The sequence below is a fragment of the Myotis daubentonii genome, chromosome 1 (genome assembly GCF_963259705.1).
Source record: "Myotis daubentonii chromosome 1, mMyoDau2.1, whole genome shotgun sequence".
In the NCBI taxonomy this organism is placed as follows: Eukaryota; Metazoa; Chordata; class Mammalia; order Chiroptera; family Vespertilionidae; genus Myotis; species Myotis daubentonii.
Genome location: NC_081840.1, coordinates 79055800 through 79070516, shown reverse-complemented (window position 1 = coordinate 79070516; position 14717 = coordinate 79055800). Strand labels below are relative to the sequence as shown.

Sequence of the window (14717 nt, the reverse complement as noted above, 5' to 3'; positions counted from 1 at the left end):
TTTCCTTCTCTCATCTTCTGGCACCCCTATAATTCTGATGTTGGTACGCTTGAAGCTGTCCCAGGGGCTCCTTACACTATCTTTGTATTTTCGGATTCTTTTTTCATTTTGCTTTTCCGGTTGGGTGTTTTTTGCTTCTTCGCATTTCAAATCTTTGATTTGATTCTTGCGCTCCTCTGGTCTGCTGTTGGGAGTCTGTATAGTATTCTTTATTTCAGTCAGTGTATGCTTAATTTCTAGTTGGTTCTTTATCATAACATCGAGGGCCTCATTAGATTTCTTGTAGATCTCATAAGTTTATCGGCGGCTTCTAGACAGTTCTTGAGAGACCTTAAAAGTGTGGTTCTGCAGAAACAACAATCAGAAAGGATATATGCACCCATATGTTCATAGCAGCACAATTCACCATAGCTAGAATCTGGAAACAGCCTAAGTGCCCATCAGTAGATGAATGGATTAGAAAACTGTGGTACATCTACACGATGGAATACTATGCTGCTGTAAAAAAGAAGGAACTCTTACCATTTGCAACGGCATGGATGGAACTGGAGAGCATTATGCTAAGTGAAATAAGCCAGTCAATGAAGGAAAAATACCACATCATCTCACTCATTCATGGATAATAGAGACCATTATAAACTTTTGAACAATAATAGATACAGAGGCAGAGCAGCCTCAAACAGATTGTCAAACTGTAGCGGGAAGGCCGGGGAGGGGTGGGGGGCAGGATGGAGGGGTGTAAGAGATCAACCAAAGGGCTTGTATGCATGCATATAAGCATAACCAATGGACATAAGACACTGGGGGGTAGGGGAGGCCAGGGGATTGTCAAGGGCAGGGGAAAAAAAGGGACACATATGTAATACCCTTTGTAAGACTGTAAGCAATAAAATAAAATTAAAAAATAAAAAAAATAAAAGTGTGGTTCTGAACTCTATATCTTCCATTGACAATTTTGTCCTGTTTCTTTGTCTCCGCATTTTTTATGCTTTCTTGGTGCACCCCCTAGTGGTCTTTGTGCGCAGTCTTGTTGTAGTTAAGCCTTGATTGTTGTAGTTAATACTGGGGGGATTTGACCTCCAGGCCAACTGGCTGTGAGAGTCATCTGTGTCTGCAGTGGGAAAACTTCTGTCCTCTGGGGAGGTGCTAATCTAGCCTTTGCCTGAGGCTATCCGGCAAATGGCTCTGTGCAGGGCTTGGGTGGGGCGGGTCCCAGGGGATCTACAGGGCGGGCAGAGGGAGCAGTTATGGCTGCTCTCAGTCCCGTCCCCAGAGGCTCTGCCTCTCAGAGTCCCAGCAACCGCTGCAAACTTCGGAGAGAAAGCTGCCCTCGCGTTCCAACTGATGCCAGACAGTCCTGCTTCTCCCATTTGAGTCTGGGTCCCTAGAGACTCGCTCAGAACTGGAGCTCAGGGCCTGAGCCTCCCTCCCGATTGAAAACGACAACCGCGCCCTCAGCCACCAGCCCACTCCGCGTGCACCTCCACACCTTTGTATTTTCCGCACTGCACGTCCTCTGAGTCTCAGTTTGCTGTTCTCTTTCCTTCTAGTTGAAGAATTTCCCCTCAGCCAGCTTTCCTGTGGTTCTGGGTGATGTCCGGTCCATCTTTTAGTTGTATTTTTGAAGTGGTTGTGCAAGGCAGCATTCTCCGGTGTTTACCTATGCCGCCATCTTGGTTCTCCTATTATTTCTAAGTAATATTGTTAAAGGTCCTCTCTTCAGAGTCCATTTCTTCCTTTGCTCCCCCGTTGAGGCTATTCTGCCCTGCACCCTTGTCCAGCCCTCGCCATGACTCTACCACAGCTTGTTTGTGAGTTCCCTCATCTCCCCCTCCTGGAGTGCCCCTTCCCAATGGGTATAAGTACTACCTGCCCCCACACTGACACCTTCTGCCCCCCCACCCCTCTGCAGGCAAGTTATTTCTTGCTGCCTTAGGACAGCTCCACAGCAAACCAAACATGTTAGAAGTAGGCTTTCTCTTCTCACCTAACACTCCCTGCCCCCACCCATGTTCCAGAAGCTCTTCTGCCTGCAGATCTGCTTCAAAGTCACCTTTGCCCCTAGATTTCAGTCCCAACTGCTACCAAGTCCACTCTACTGTTCCTCAAAAATAATCCTCCTCTCTGGCTGGCCAGTGTGGCTCCATGGTTGAGCATCGACCGATGAACCAGTAGGTCATGGTTTGATTCAGGTCAGGGCACATGCCCAGGTTGCAGACTTGCCTCCCAGTGTAGGGTGTGCAAGAAGCAGCCAATCAATGATTCTCTCTCATCATTGATGTTTCTATCTCTCTCTCCTTCTCCCTTCCTCTCTGAAATCAGTAAAAATATATTTTAAAAAAGTAGTCCTGCCCTAACCGGTTTGGCTCGGTGGGTAGAGCGTCGGCCTGTGGACTGGAGGGTCCCAGGTTCAGTTCCAGCCAAGGGCATGTACCTTGGTTGCGGGCACATCCCCAGTGGGAGGTGTGCAGGAGGCAGCTGGTTGATGTTCCTCTCTCATTGATGTTTCTAACTCTCTATCCCTCTCCCTTCCGCTCTGTGAAAAATCAATAAAATATATTTTTTTTAAAAAAAAGTAGTCCTCCTCTCACCATCCCCTCCTCTCACGAGCCCCCTCCTCAACTCCAGGCTCCTTCCAGCAAGGTTGTGGGGACTTACATCTGGATTTCAGGGTCTGCCTGAATGCCCCTGAGGAGGGGTTTTCTGACCCCCTCTGACATTCACCTCCACTCCCTGGATTCAGGGACCTGATAACCCCCTTTTGCAGCCCTTTGGCTGGAAAGTTTAGAATAGGAGGATCAAAGCAGTACGGTTACGATTTGTGCACTTTCAGTCTCTATGTGTACCTCATTGACAAGTTTTATGGGAAGAGAAAGAGCATCAGGAGTTTAAGGAAAAATGTAAACCATTACCTATCACCAGATCTAGAAAAAGCTCCTCTTAACCTCAGTCTGAGTCAGGTGCCACTTTCATGGGCCCCCGGGAGCCCCCGTCTTACTCTAGCTTATATGCTGACATGTCTGTCTCACCCATGAGACCTGTCCTGTCCAATACTAGCCACCAGCCCCATGTAGCTATTTAAATTTAAATAAATTTAGCCCAGCCGGTGTAGCTCAGCAGTTGAGCATCGACCCAGGAACCAAGAGGCCGCAAGCTCGATTCCCAGTCAGGGCACATGTCCAGGTTGCAGGCTCGATCCCCTGTGGGGGGCGTGGAGGAGGCAGCCGATCAATGACGTTTCTCTCTCATTGATATTTCTATGTCTCTCTCCCTCTCCCTTCCTCTTTCTCTCTCTAAAATATCAATAAAAACATATCGTTTAAAAATAAAATAAAAAATAAATAAATTTAAATGAAGTTAAAAACTCACTTCCTCAGTTGCGCTAGCCACATTTCAAGTGCTCAACACCCACATGGGGCTCGTGGAGACCACATAAGACGGTGCAGATACTATTTCCACAGCGCAGAAAGCTCTAGTCGAGCACAACACTTCACGGAGCTGTGAGCTCCAGGAAGGCAGAGACCGAGTCTTTGGGGCCTGGCACTGCATCCCTGGGCCCGCAGGCCCAGCTCTGTTGCTAAATACCTACCAGCTGATTGAATTAATTAATGCACGCACCCCCACACTGCATCAGGCCCCCAAACAGCTCTGGTACCTGCCTCTTCCTTACTCGCCTGCCTCCAGGGCCTAACCCAGGGCTCATGGTCTCTTTCCTCCCTCCAAACCATCTCTGTCTGTGACTCAGGGTCCCAGAGGCATTGTAAATGCGTGTGTGTGTGTGTGTGTGTGTGTGTGTGTGTGTGTGTGTGTTGGGGAGTAGGAGTAGAGAAAGGATTGGTAGGGCAGGAGGTGATTCCAGGCCATAAGAAGTTCAAGTCTGAGCCTCTGGCAATGGCTGCTCCCACCTATGCAGTGGGCGGGGACCTAGGCTTTGGTTGAATTCTGGTTGTGTTTCCTCCCAGCTGTGTGACCTTGGGCAAGCAACGTAACCTCTGTGAACCCACTGTATGTGTTGTTTCCTCCTTGTGATATATGGATAACAATACCTACTTCACATATGTAGTGAGTACATTAATAAGAGGTCTGGGGCTCCGTCGAAACTCATTTATTGCTCATTCCTTTCTCTACATAGAAGGCAGTAAAATTCCTTCCTCAAGCATCATTGAGATCACAGCTCTGAGACACCTGCAAGCTTCCCGCTTATCCTACACAGGAGGCTAAATATAACTACTGACAGCTCATCTTGCCTTAAAGCAAGAGGCTTGTCATTGCTTCCACTGTTCTTAAAGGTACTTGGCTCACCTTCCGTCTGCCAGCCAGCTAAGTCTGTTTGGTTTCTCTTCCCCACCTTCCTATCATAGTAGATGCCTGAAATGCCTGTCCTGCCCTCTCTTTCCAAAAACAGGCCCTACCTTCTCACAAGCAGATTTGTTCTTAACACTCCCTTCCTTAAGTCTGGTTGACTCAACTTTCCCAGTTTTAAGATTGCTGATTACTAAAAAATATATCATGCCTGTTTCAGCCTTCACCCACCCCTTTCCGCTTCTCTTCGTGACTATGATGTAAGACCATACCTGGCCTATCTGCACCTGTTGGCACCTGTCTTCCCGGGTAGCTGGCTGTACACACGAGTGTGCATAGAGCAGGAAGCAAAAGCAGGTGGTGACCAAAAAAGGCTGTTGGTGATATGGGAGGGCTGGGCCAGACCAGACATAGGTCCCAATTGGCCACTATGTTGGTGACATTTAGCAAGTTACTTTATCTTTCTGAGTCTCAATTTCCTTGCATATTTGTCACAAAAATTGGAAAATTACTACTATTACTATTTACTGAGCCCTCACTCAGTGTAGGCACTGTTCTAAGCACTTTACATACATTATTTTATTTCCTCTTTTTTTAATATATTTTATTGATTTTTTAGAGAGAGGAAGGGAGAGGGATAGAGAGTTAGAAATATCGATGAGAGAGAAACATCAATCAGCTGCCTCCTGCACACCCCCTACTGGGGATGTGCCCACAACCAAGGTACATGCCCTTGACCGGAATCGAACCTGGGACCCTTCAGTCCGCAGGCCGACGCTCTATCCACTGAGCCAAACCAGTTAGGGCTTATTTCCTCTTCACTCCAACCCTAGCAGGTAGGTATTATTAAAAGGTGTGGAAGCCCTACCTGGTTTGGCTCAGTGGATAAAGCTTCAGCCTGCGGACTGAAGGGTCCCAGGTTCGATTCCGGTCAGGGGCACATGCCAATAAGGGGCGTGCAGGAGGCAGCCGATCAATGATTCTCTCTCATCACTGATGTTTCTATCTCTCTCTCCCTCTTCCTCTCTGAAAACAATAAAAAATATCTTGTTTTTAAAAATGGCATGGAAGAAATATAAAGAATTTAAAGCCATACTTTCTTACCCAAATGTGATTTATAAACATGTATATGTCACATGGACATACACTTCTCAAAAATACATCACACACACATACACATTGTAACCTTGAACCCCATGAAGGCTCGACCAGGAAACCTTCCTGAACTGGTCCAGGCCACACAAATTCTCCCATCCCTAAATGCCAACAGTACTCACTATTAGGCCCAGCCAAGCCAGCCCTCACCCTCTGTGGTGTTTTGTTCATTCTTTCAAATAAGTATCCAATAACTCCTAAGAACTAGGACTAGGTATCGAAGAGTCAAGACCAAACATATTGCTCCTGTCCTCCAGGAACTCTGAATCTGATAGGAAAGGCTGGTGTACAAACCAAGTAGGCCCAGGGTATATAAGAACTATCTTTTTAAAAAAAAAAAATGTTTCTATTGATTTGAGAGAGAGAGGAAGGGAGAGGGATATAGAAACATCGATGAGAGAGAAACATCGATTGGCTGCCTCCTACATGCCCCCTACAGGGGATTAAGCCCACAACCTGGGCATGTGACCTGAGCGGGAATTCAACGGTGACTTCCTGATTCATGGGTCAACACTCAACGACTGAGCCATACCAGCCAGGCTATAAGCACTATCTTTAACAACACATACGAAGGTCTTCTAAATCAGGCTGGGGTATTTTGGAGAACTTCCTGGGGGTGAGATTTGAGGTGAATCTATAAGATGAACAGGAGCTACCTAGCAAAGGAAGGAGGGTCAAGAAGAGGGAATAGGTTAATATGTTTGGGAAACTGCAAGTAGTGCAATCGGCTGTGATGAAGACTTTTTAACAGGGACAGGTAGGACATGAGGCCAGAGGGGCAGGGCCCAAGTGCCAAAAGGCCTATTGTGCTAACCTGAGAGATCCAAAGTCTGTCCTGAAAATTTGTCAGGAGCCATGGAAGTCATTTAGGCAGAAATGTGACATGATCAAATCTGCATTTTAGAACGACTGATCCAGCAACAGAGAGGATGAACTGATCATAGAGGGGACAAGGTGGAGATGGGGGAACATTGAAAAGACATTCAAAAGTCTAGGGAAGAAATGAGCTTAAATTCTTAGTGCAGTGGGAATAGAGATGGTATTTAAGAGATACTGTATTAAGGTAAAGTGGTGGAGGGAATAGTGCCATTCACACTATAATAGGGAAACATAAAAGCCAAAATTCAGCCTGGATGGAGGAGAGGCAATGATACCTTTTGACATTTGGGGTTCGAGGTGTCTCTGGGACACCCATGTAATATCTAGTAGGCTTTTGAATCTGTTAAGCTTGCAAGACATCTGGGTTGGAGATATAAGTTGGAATAACATCAGCTTACGGGTAGCAATTGAAGCCATGCGTGTGGGTGAAGTCACCCAGGAAAAGTGGGGTCAGAAGACCTGGTGGGCCCAGGACAGAGCTCTGGGGAGCTCCAACTCCTAGCAGTGAAGGCTTGATTTGTGAACGTTCTCCTGGTAACGGTATCTAAAGTGAAAAGGGGGTGAGGAAAGGGCCTGAAGATCGCCAGCTTTTAGGGGAGAAGGGAGGGGCAAAGGTGCTGGAGGAGGAACCAAGAGAGAGTGTCAAGTCGAAGGAAGTCAGTAGCGTCAAATGCTGCAGAGGTCATGGAAGATAAGGACAGGAAACTCCATCCATTAGATCTGGCAACTAGGAGGTGTGGGCATGTTTCTCTGCTGGAGAGAAACCTCTTCGACTGAATTGCTGTTGGCGTAGCTGACACAAACCACAGTGCCCGCTGCTTTCATGCGCAGGCGACAGCCGCGCATGCGCACTCGTACTCACCGGAGGGCTAAGACTTGGCGGTGTGGGACCCCGCGCACGCGCCTTCTGAGCCCACCTACTCAGCTCGGGCCTCCGCGGGCCTGCAGAGGGCGCTGCGCCTCGGGGAGCCGGGGCGGGGCGCCGCTCTAGCCAGCGTCCGGGCTCGGTGGCGGGTGCCGCTGCTCCACGTCCCCCAAGCGGCCTCCCGGCGCAGGTGGGTCCGCCCGCGGGGGGCGGGAGCGCCTGGGAGCTGTGGGGAGGGCGGGCGGCAGAGCCTCCCGGCGCGGAGTGGTTCCGATCGCCTCCATGCCTGGGCTCGGATCTAGCCCCGGGGGGTAGGGCTGTAGGCAGGGCCGCACCGGTGCAAGTCCCAGTCCGGTGGGCAACTCCTCCTGGACGTGCAATGGCCGTCCGCAACCCCTTACTTTACACCCCGGGGGGTCTCTGCCCAGGCCCGCGTGCGGCTTCCGGGAGACAACCGGGGGCGGGGCTCCCATGATTGACACTTCTTCCCCCAGGTTTCACAGGCGGCCACTGGACCCCTCTGGTCTTGAACCCTGAGCCCCTGAGCCGACACCATGGTGAGAACCCTGAGCCCAGCCGCTCACCTCAGCACGCCCATGCCTTTGCCCCTAGTGGCCTTGCCTCTCCATTTCCCTGTGTCAACCTGGGGCTTTGCAGTGGGTTTTCGGTGGCTCTGCCCCTGCAAGCCAGCCTGCTCCCTTCCAACCCGCCCATCCCTGTAGCACGGGCGCCTGAAGGTGAAGACTTCGGAAGAGCAGGCCGAAGCCAAAAGGCTAGAACGGGAACAGAAGCTGAAGCTCTACCGGTCGGCCACCCAGACCGTCTTCCAGAAGGTGGGGCCCGCAGAAGTAGCCCTCTCTCCACGTGGCCATTCCTAGTATAGAGATCAGAGGCCAAGAGCTGGGCCTCAGAATCAGACTGTCTGGACCTATATCTGGGCTTTGTCACTTACTACTGTGTGACCTTGGGCAAATTACCGAATCTCTTTGGGCCTCAGGTTTGCTCATCTGTAAAATGGGGCGCATGATTGTGATAAGCCTAATAATTGCAATAAGGCTTTTGTGGAAATTAAATGAGAATACATGTAAACCCATGGAGTGCTTTACATACTACCTGTTGTGTGGCATGGGATTTATGGAATGTAGTTCTGTTTATGTTACTTAGCCCTGTGGTGGGTGAATGATACCATCTCTGACCCTGCTACCTATCTTCTCAGCGCCAGGCTGGCGAGCTGGATGAGTCAGTGCTGGAACTGACAAGCCAGATTCTGGGAGCCAACCCTGACTTCGCTACCCTCTGGAACTGTCGACGTGAGGTGTTCCAGCGGCTGGAGGCTCAGAAGTGTGTAGGGGTTCAGGGCCCCGGGAAGATGACACTAGCCCTACCCCTGCCCTGCCTGGGCCCAGCGGTAGAGTAGGGATGGCGTAACCAGAGGGCCGTGGAGGATGGGTGCAGAAAGTCAGGGTTGAGCTGAAGTTGGGTGTTGGAGGGCCCTGATCCCTATTCATCTCTGGGTGCAGGTCCCCTGAGGAGTTGGCCGCTCTGGTGAAGGCAGAACTGGGCTTCCTGGAGAGCTGCCTGAGGGTAAACCCCAAGTCCTATGGTACCTGGCACCATCGCTGCTGGCTGCTGAGCCGCCTGCCAGAGCCCAACTGGGCGCGGGAGCTGGAGTTGTGTGCCCGCTTCCTCGAGGTTGATGAACGGAACTGTACGTGCCTGCAGATTCTGTCCCCACAGCCCTCACCTGCCCCACATCCTGGTACTGGGGCCACAGTAAGGCCCAGAGTGGGGAGGGATGACCGGGATGGGCCCACGAAGCTGATGGCAAAGGAATGATGGAGCCAAACAGCATGGGGTGCATAGAGGTCTTTCTTGGGAACTTCAGAGGTACAAGCCAGGGAGCTCCTCTTGCCCTGTTTCTGAGCTGTGCTGTAACCCCTTCCCCCAGTTCATTGCTGGGACTACCGGCGTTTTGTGGCTGCACAGGCAGCTGTGCCCCCTGCAGAGGAGCTTGCCTTCACTGACAGCCTCATTGTTCGAAACTTCTCCAACTACTCTTCCTGGCATTACCGCTCCTGCCTCTTGCCCCAGCTTCATCCCCAGCCAGACTCTGGACCACAGGGGCGCCTCCCTGAGGATGTGTTGCTCAAAGGTAAGCAGGGTCAGGGTGCTGGGGAGGAACTGCAGCGCTGCCCTTCCAGCCTAGTCCTGTTCCTGAACCTGTGCTTGGGCTTGTTGAGCACCTACTTCGTGCCTGGCTCTGGGGGTGCATAACATTCAGCCCCTGACAGAAGGGAGCTTGAGTGTCCAGTGGGGAAAATAAACCTGATGTGTACAGCCGCTGTACAAAGCCAGCATCTAGTGCAACTGAGGACTGGGGGTACTCCAAGGAGAGGGTGGGATGCTGGGACAGCCAGGATCCCACCAGGCTCCTAACCACAGCCCTGTGCCTCCTTGGCTTCTGCAGAGCTGGAGCTGGTGCAGAACGCCTTCTTCACCGACCCCAATGATCAGAGCGCCTGGTTCTATCACCGCTGGCTCCTGGGACGAGGTGAGCGGTGGGGGAGGAGGCTGGGTGTTTAGGGCTTAGAAGGAATGGAAGAGTATTACAGGAGACCCGAAGCTATCTCTCCACCCCAGCTGACCCCCAGGATGCTCTGCGCTGCCTGCACGTGAGCCGGGATGAGGCCTGCCTGACGGTCTCCTTCTCCCGGCCCCTCTTGGTGAGTCCTACAGCTTTTGCCAGAGAACATTGTGGATTGTGAGCTTCGTGCTGTTGGGCTGACAGAGTCTCTCTTTGTCCCCTGTACCAGGTGGACTCTGGGATGGAGACCTTGCTGCTCCTAGTTGATGAATCACCCCTGGCTGTGGAGTGGAGGACTCCAGATGGCAGGAACCGGCCCAGCCCTGTCTGGGTATCCCAGGATTGATAGTGGGGGCTGAGGCAGGGCTGGGGTGGGACAGTCAGAAAAGTGGTACGGCTGGGGGTTTCCTTGACCCAGTGCTCCCAGCTCTGTGACCTGCCCGCTGCCTCCCTCAACGACCAGTTGCCCCAACATACATTTCGTGTCATTTGGACAGCAGGCGATGTCCAGAAGGAGTGTGTGCTCTTAAAAGGTGACGCAACCTGCAGCAGCCCCCTGCCCCCTCTTCCTCTCATGGGTGTTCCCCTCCTACCACCTACTGTTTCTTTCAGGCCACCATGAGGGCTGGTGCCGGGACTCGGCCACCGATGAGCAGCTCTTCAGGTGATGACAGGGAAGCACGCCTACAAGAAAGGGCTCTGGGCTTCAGGCAACTGGGATGGGAGGCAGGGTGCTCTCGGGAAGATGGTCTCAGCCTGGAGAGGGGGATGGCCCAGACCCCAGTGCTATGGCCATCATCCCTTCCCCACCTCCACCCCCGCCCACCGTCAGGTGTGAGCTGTCGATAGAGAAGTCCACGGTGCTACAGTCTGAGCTTAAATCCTGTAAGGAGCTACAGGAGCTGGAGCCCGAGAATAAATGTGAGGCCCTGTTTCCTGAGATCCTGCTCCTCTCAGGGAGCCCCTTTCTGTGTCTCTTGCGGGGACAGGGAGCAGGGAGGGTCTCAGTAGTTTGGGAGCAGCCCTGACCGGTTTGGCTCAGTGGATAGAGCACCGGCCTGCGGACTGAAGGGTCCCAGGTTCGATTCCAGTCAAGCGCATGTACCTTGATTGCGGGCACATCCCCAGTGGGGAGTGTGCAGGAGGCAGCTGATCGATGTTTCTAACTCTCTATCCCTCTCCCTTCCTCTCGGTAAAAAATCAATAAAATATATTTTTAAAAAATAGTATGGGAGCAAAGGCGGCTCCAGGAGACATGCTCCTCTTCCCACCCTCTTCTCAGGGTGCCTGCTCACCATCATCCTGCTGATGCGGGCGCTAGACCCCCTCCTGTATGAGAAGGAGACACTGCAGTACTTCCAGACCCTCAAGGCAAGCCGGGCCTGCGGGAACAGACACGGGGGAGGCCCCGTGGGCAGGAGGGAGGCAGCTGACACAAATTCCTTGCCGGCCCGTCTCCGCCAGGCTGTGGACCCAATGCGGGCAGCATACCTGGACGACCTGCGCAGCAAGTTCTTGCTGGAGAACAGCGTGCTCAAGATGGAGTATGCAGAGGTGCGCGTGCTGCACCTGAGCCACAAGGTATGGACTGTGCATGTGCCTGCTCTGGGCCCTCATCCCGCTGGCCCACCCGTCCTCATGGCCTCGCCAGCTTCTCCATTCATTCCGGGGCTTCCGCTGAGGCCCTGTCTGTCCGGCCTTCAGTCTCAGATGCCTTTCTGGACATTTCTTTCTCTGCTCATTGGAGCAGGCCAGCACCTAAAGCCTGAACAGTTCCCAGAGATTCCTAACTAACGGTCCAGACTGGTTTTCCTCCATTTGAAGTTCTTCCCAACCATTTTTCCCAACACATCAGTTTTATCCCGTCACTGCAGTCCACCTCTGCTCCCACCAAACCCACCACCCCTCACCCCCCGGACTCGCCAGGCCCACTCCTGCCAGTGTCTGTGTCTCCCCCAGCGACTTCCTCTGTCCCCTGTACCTGCCCCGACTCTATTCACTCCACTGGCCACGTCGCCCACAGCACTCACATCTGTCCCACGTCCTTGACTTGTAGCATGTACTGTGGTGGGTTGTAAGGTAAGCTTCCCACCTGCCCCATCCTCTCCTCAGGGCCTGTGTGGGGCACAGAGGGCAAGTGCCTCATAAGTGATGGCTGAGGCCCCTCCCCATTGGGGATATCATTCCGTCTCCTCAGGACCTGACGGTGCTCTGCCATCTGGAACAGCTGCTGTTGATCACGCATCTTGACCTGTCGCACAATCGTCTCCGAGCCTTGCCCCCTGCCCTGGCTGCCCTGCGTTGTCTTGAGGTAAAGCATTCACTCCTCGGTCACTGTCCTAGTGGTCCTGTTTCCCTTCCTTCCTCTACTTCAGAAGCCTGCCCGCCCTACAAAGACTGCCCAGTCCCAGCCCCTGCAGATGACCCCTGCCTTCCCCCTTCTGTCACCCAGCCTGACCCTAGGAGCTCTTCCATGCACTGTGAGCTCTTCACCCTGGGCTCCCCAGTTGCTTGTATCAGTCTCAGGCCGATAGCTGCCTGCCTGCCTGCCTTGTCTTCCCTCCCCTCCCTGCTCCTCAGGTGCTGCAAGCCAGCGATAATGCCATAGAGTCCCTGGACGGTGTCACTAACCTGCCCCGGCTGCAGGAGCTCTTACTGTGCAACAACCGTATCCTTCCTTCTAGGTGCCATTTATTTATTTTTAGTATGATTTTTAACAAAGCATTTCTTTATCCTCACTGCACTTTCACTCGGCAGTCTTGGTTCACTGCTGACACATGGATGCCTCTAGCCAGGGCTAGCCTTCTCCTTGGCCACAGTCTCCACCATTCCTTCTACTGCCACACCCAGCCCTCCTCTGTGCTTCTTGCCTGGTCCCTGTGGGCAGGCGTTTGCAGTCCCCGCCCAGAGCCTTGCTCCCTCCAGGGAAGTGTGTGAGATGCCCACCAACCAGGATGGCAGGCAGCAGTCACCGCTCTGAGGGAAAACAGTGATGGGTACAGAGGAGCAGACCAGATCTGGGGGAACCTGCCAACCTTTCCTTGACTCTCCTGCCCAAGGTCTCCAGCAGCCTGCAGCACTTCAGCCTGTTGCCTCCTGCCCCAAGCTGGTGCTCCTCGACCTGCAGGGCAACCCACTGTGCCAAACAGTGGGCACCTTGGAGCACCTGGCCGAGCTGCTGCCTTCCGTCAGCAGCATCCTCACCTAAGAGACCCTGCCCCCGTCCTCGCCCTCTAACTTATTAGGACTGAATAAAGAATGGAGAGGCGTCTCAGGCTGCTGAGCTGCTGCTGCTGCCACCGCGGCCACCACCATTACTGCCACCTTTCTGGAAAAGAAAGGGAGAGAGTTAGGGTGTGTTGACTCACCCTGTTTATTTTATGCTCGGTGCTGCTATTTCCTGTCATGGAGAATCAGAGCCTCCGTGTTTAGGCAAAATCAGGGTGAGGGCTGGACCTGAATTTACGTTCTGGTTGGGGCTGGAGCTGGGGCTGGGTTCCAGGCTGGGACCAGGTTTAGGATCAGGTTCTGATTGGTGTTAGGCTACAAACCAGCTCTAAGTCTCCAAATGGAAGGACTCATAAAAGTCCCTTCCATGACCTGCCCCTCCCGGATGCGCTCTGCCCAGGGGCTCTGGCTCTCATTCCCCACAGCTGAGAAGGCTGTTTCCCAGAGGAGTGGGTCAGAACGGCCTTGCTCCACCCTCTTAGAACAACAGTATCCGTCTCCATTCTTTGGTTGAAGAGCCACTGAAAATACTTGATCCCATTTGATCTTCATAAGCTCTCAGAATGAGATGATTAGGCCCATTGGACCGGCCAGGAAACTGCTGTTACGAAGTGCCCACGATTGCTGAGCTCAAGTGCTAGAGCAGCGATTCTCAACCTGTGGGTCGCGACCCCTTTGGGGGTCGAACGACCCTTTCACAGGGGTCGCCTAAATACATCCTGCATATCAGATATTTACATTACGATTCATAACAGTAGCAAAATTACAGTTATGTAGTAGCAACGAAAATAATTTTATGGTTGGGGGTCACCACAACATGAAGAACTGTATTAAAGGGTCGTGGTATTAGGAAGGTTGAGAACCGCTGTGCTAGAGCCAAAGCTGCCTGTACACCTTGCTCTGGGATTCCAGACTCTTGCTTCTGTATGGATATGGATATGGTACTGAGCCCAGTGTCCGCTCCCATGGTGACTCCCAATACACAGGCCCATGCACACATGTACCTTTGTGCAGTTACACTCTCACACACACACCTTGTCCTGACTGAAATCCCTGAGACACTTGAGCTTCCTGGAGGGAGGAAAAGGAGTGGCTTGGGTTAGGACACTGAGTCAACCTGGCTGGGTGGGGAAAGAGAAAAATCGATTGAAACAAGAGGGAGAGAGTGTGACAAGACAATTTCCTGATTCCCTGGAAATCTGGGCCCACATTTGCTCACATCCGGCCCTCAGGGTCCTGCCCCTTTCTTTATCTATAGTGATGAACAAATAGCCCCTGGACAAAGTCCTTTGGCTGACCTGACTCACATCTGCCTGGGATTTTGATTCCCCTGGTGGTTTGTCTGAAAGTGTTGGAGGTGGGGCAGACTCCTGCAGGGCTGGGGCTTGAAGGTGGATTGAATAAGATCAGCTCCAGTGTGGAGAGCTCCCTGCCTCTGTCCCCACTCCCTGAGGCACCTCCCTGCCTGATGCATCATCAAACTCAGTCTCTCCTCGGTTGGCTTCCTTGTGTCTTCTTGCCAACCCTGTTTTCACTGTCTTCTGTTCAGTGGCCAGTGGGCAGAGCTGGGACACGGGTGGGATGGAGGGAAGAGGCCCCAAGAAAGAGGCCCAACCTGCAGAACCTCCAAGAAAGCCTCCCTGAAGACATCTGGCCGCCTCTACTGGGTGTCTCCCCTGTGCCAGGGTGGAGTTGGGATGGACA

General features: G+C 52.5%; 1 protein-coding gene across 1 annotated transcript; it reads left to right on the top strand.

Moving 5' to 3' along the window:
- The first annotated feature begins 7225 nt into the window (after positions 1-7225).
- RABGGTA (Rab geranylgeranyltransferase subunit alpha) lies at positions 7226-13056 on the top strand. The gene is made up of 17 exons (XM_059708991.1): positions 7226-7391; positions 7696-7758; positions 7924-8034; positions 8418-8542; positions 8722-8909; positions 9150-9353; positions 9669-9752; positions 9842-9924; positions 10015-10116; positions 10213-10318; positions 10398-10449; positions 10618-10706; positions 11068-11156; positions 11250-11366; positions 11983-12096; positions 12366-12453; positions 12845-13056. The coding sequence occupies exons 2-17, from the start codon at positions 7756-7758 to the stop codon at positions 12991-12993; spliced, it is 1704 nt and encodes a 567-aa protein (XP_059564974.1). The 5' UTR covers positions 7226-7391; positions 7696-7755; the 3' UTR covers positions 12994-13056.
- Positions 13057-14717: the final 1661 nt, after the last annotated feature.

What these genes read in the sequence shown, in the direction of transcription:
- RABGGTA (XM_059708991.1), top strand. An exon ending in CCGCTGGCTCCTGGGACGAG is followed by an intron (nt 9,753 to 9,841) that starts GTGAGCGGTGGG and finishes TCTCCACCCCAG; the next exon opens with CTGACCCCCAGGATGCTCTG. An exon ending in ACCGGCCCAGCCCTGTCTGG is followed by an intron (nt 10,117 to 10,212) that starts GTATCCCAGGAT and finishes CAGTGCTCCCAG; the next exon opens with CTCTGTGACCTGCCCGCTGC.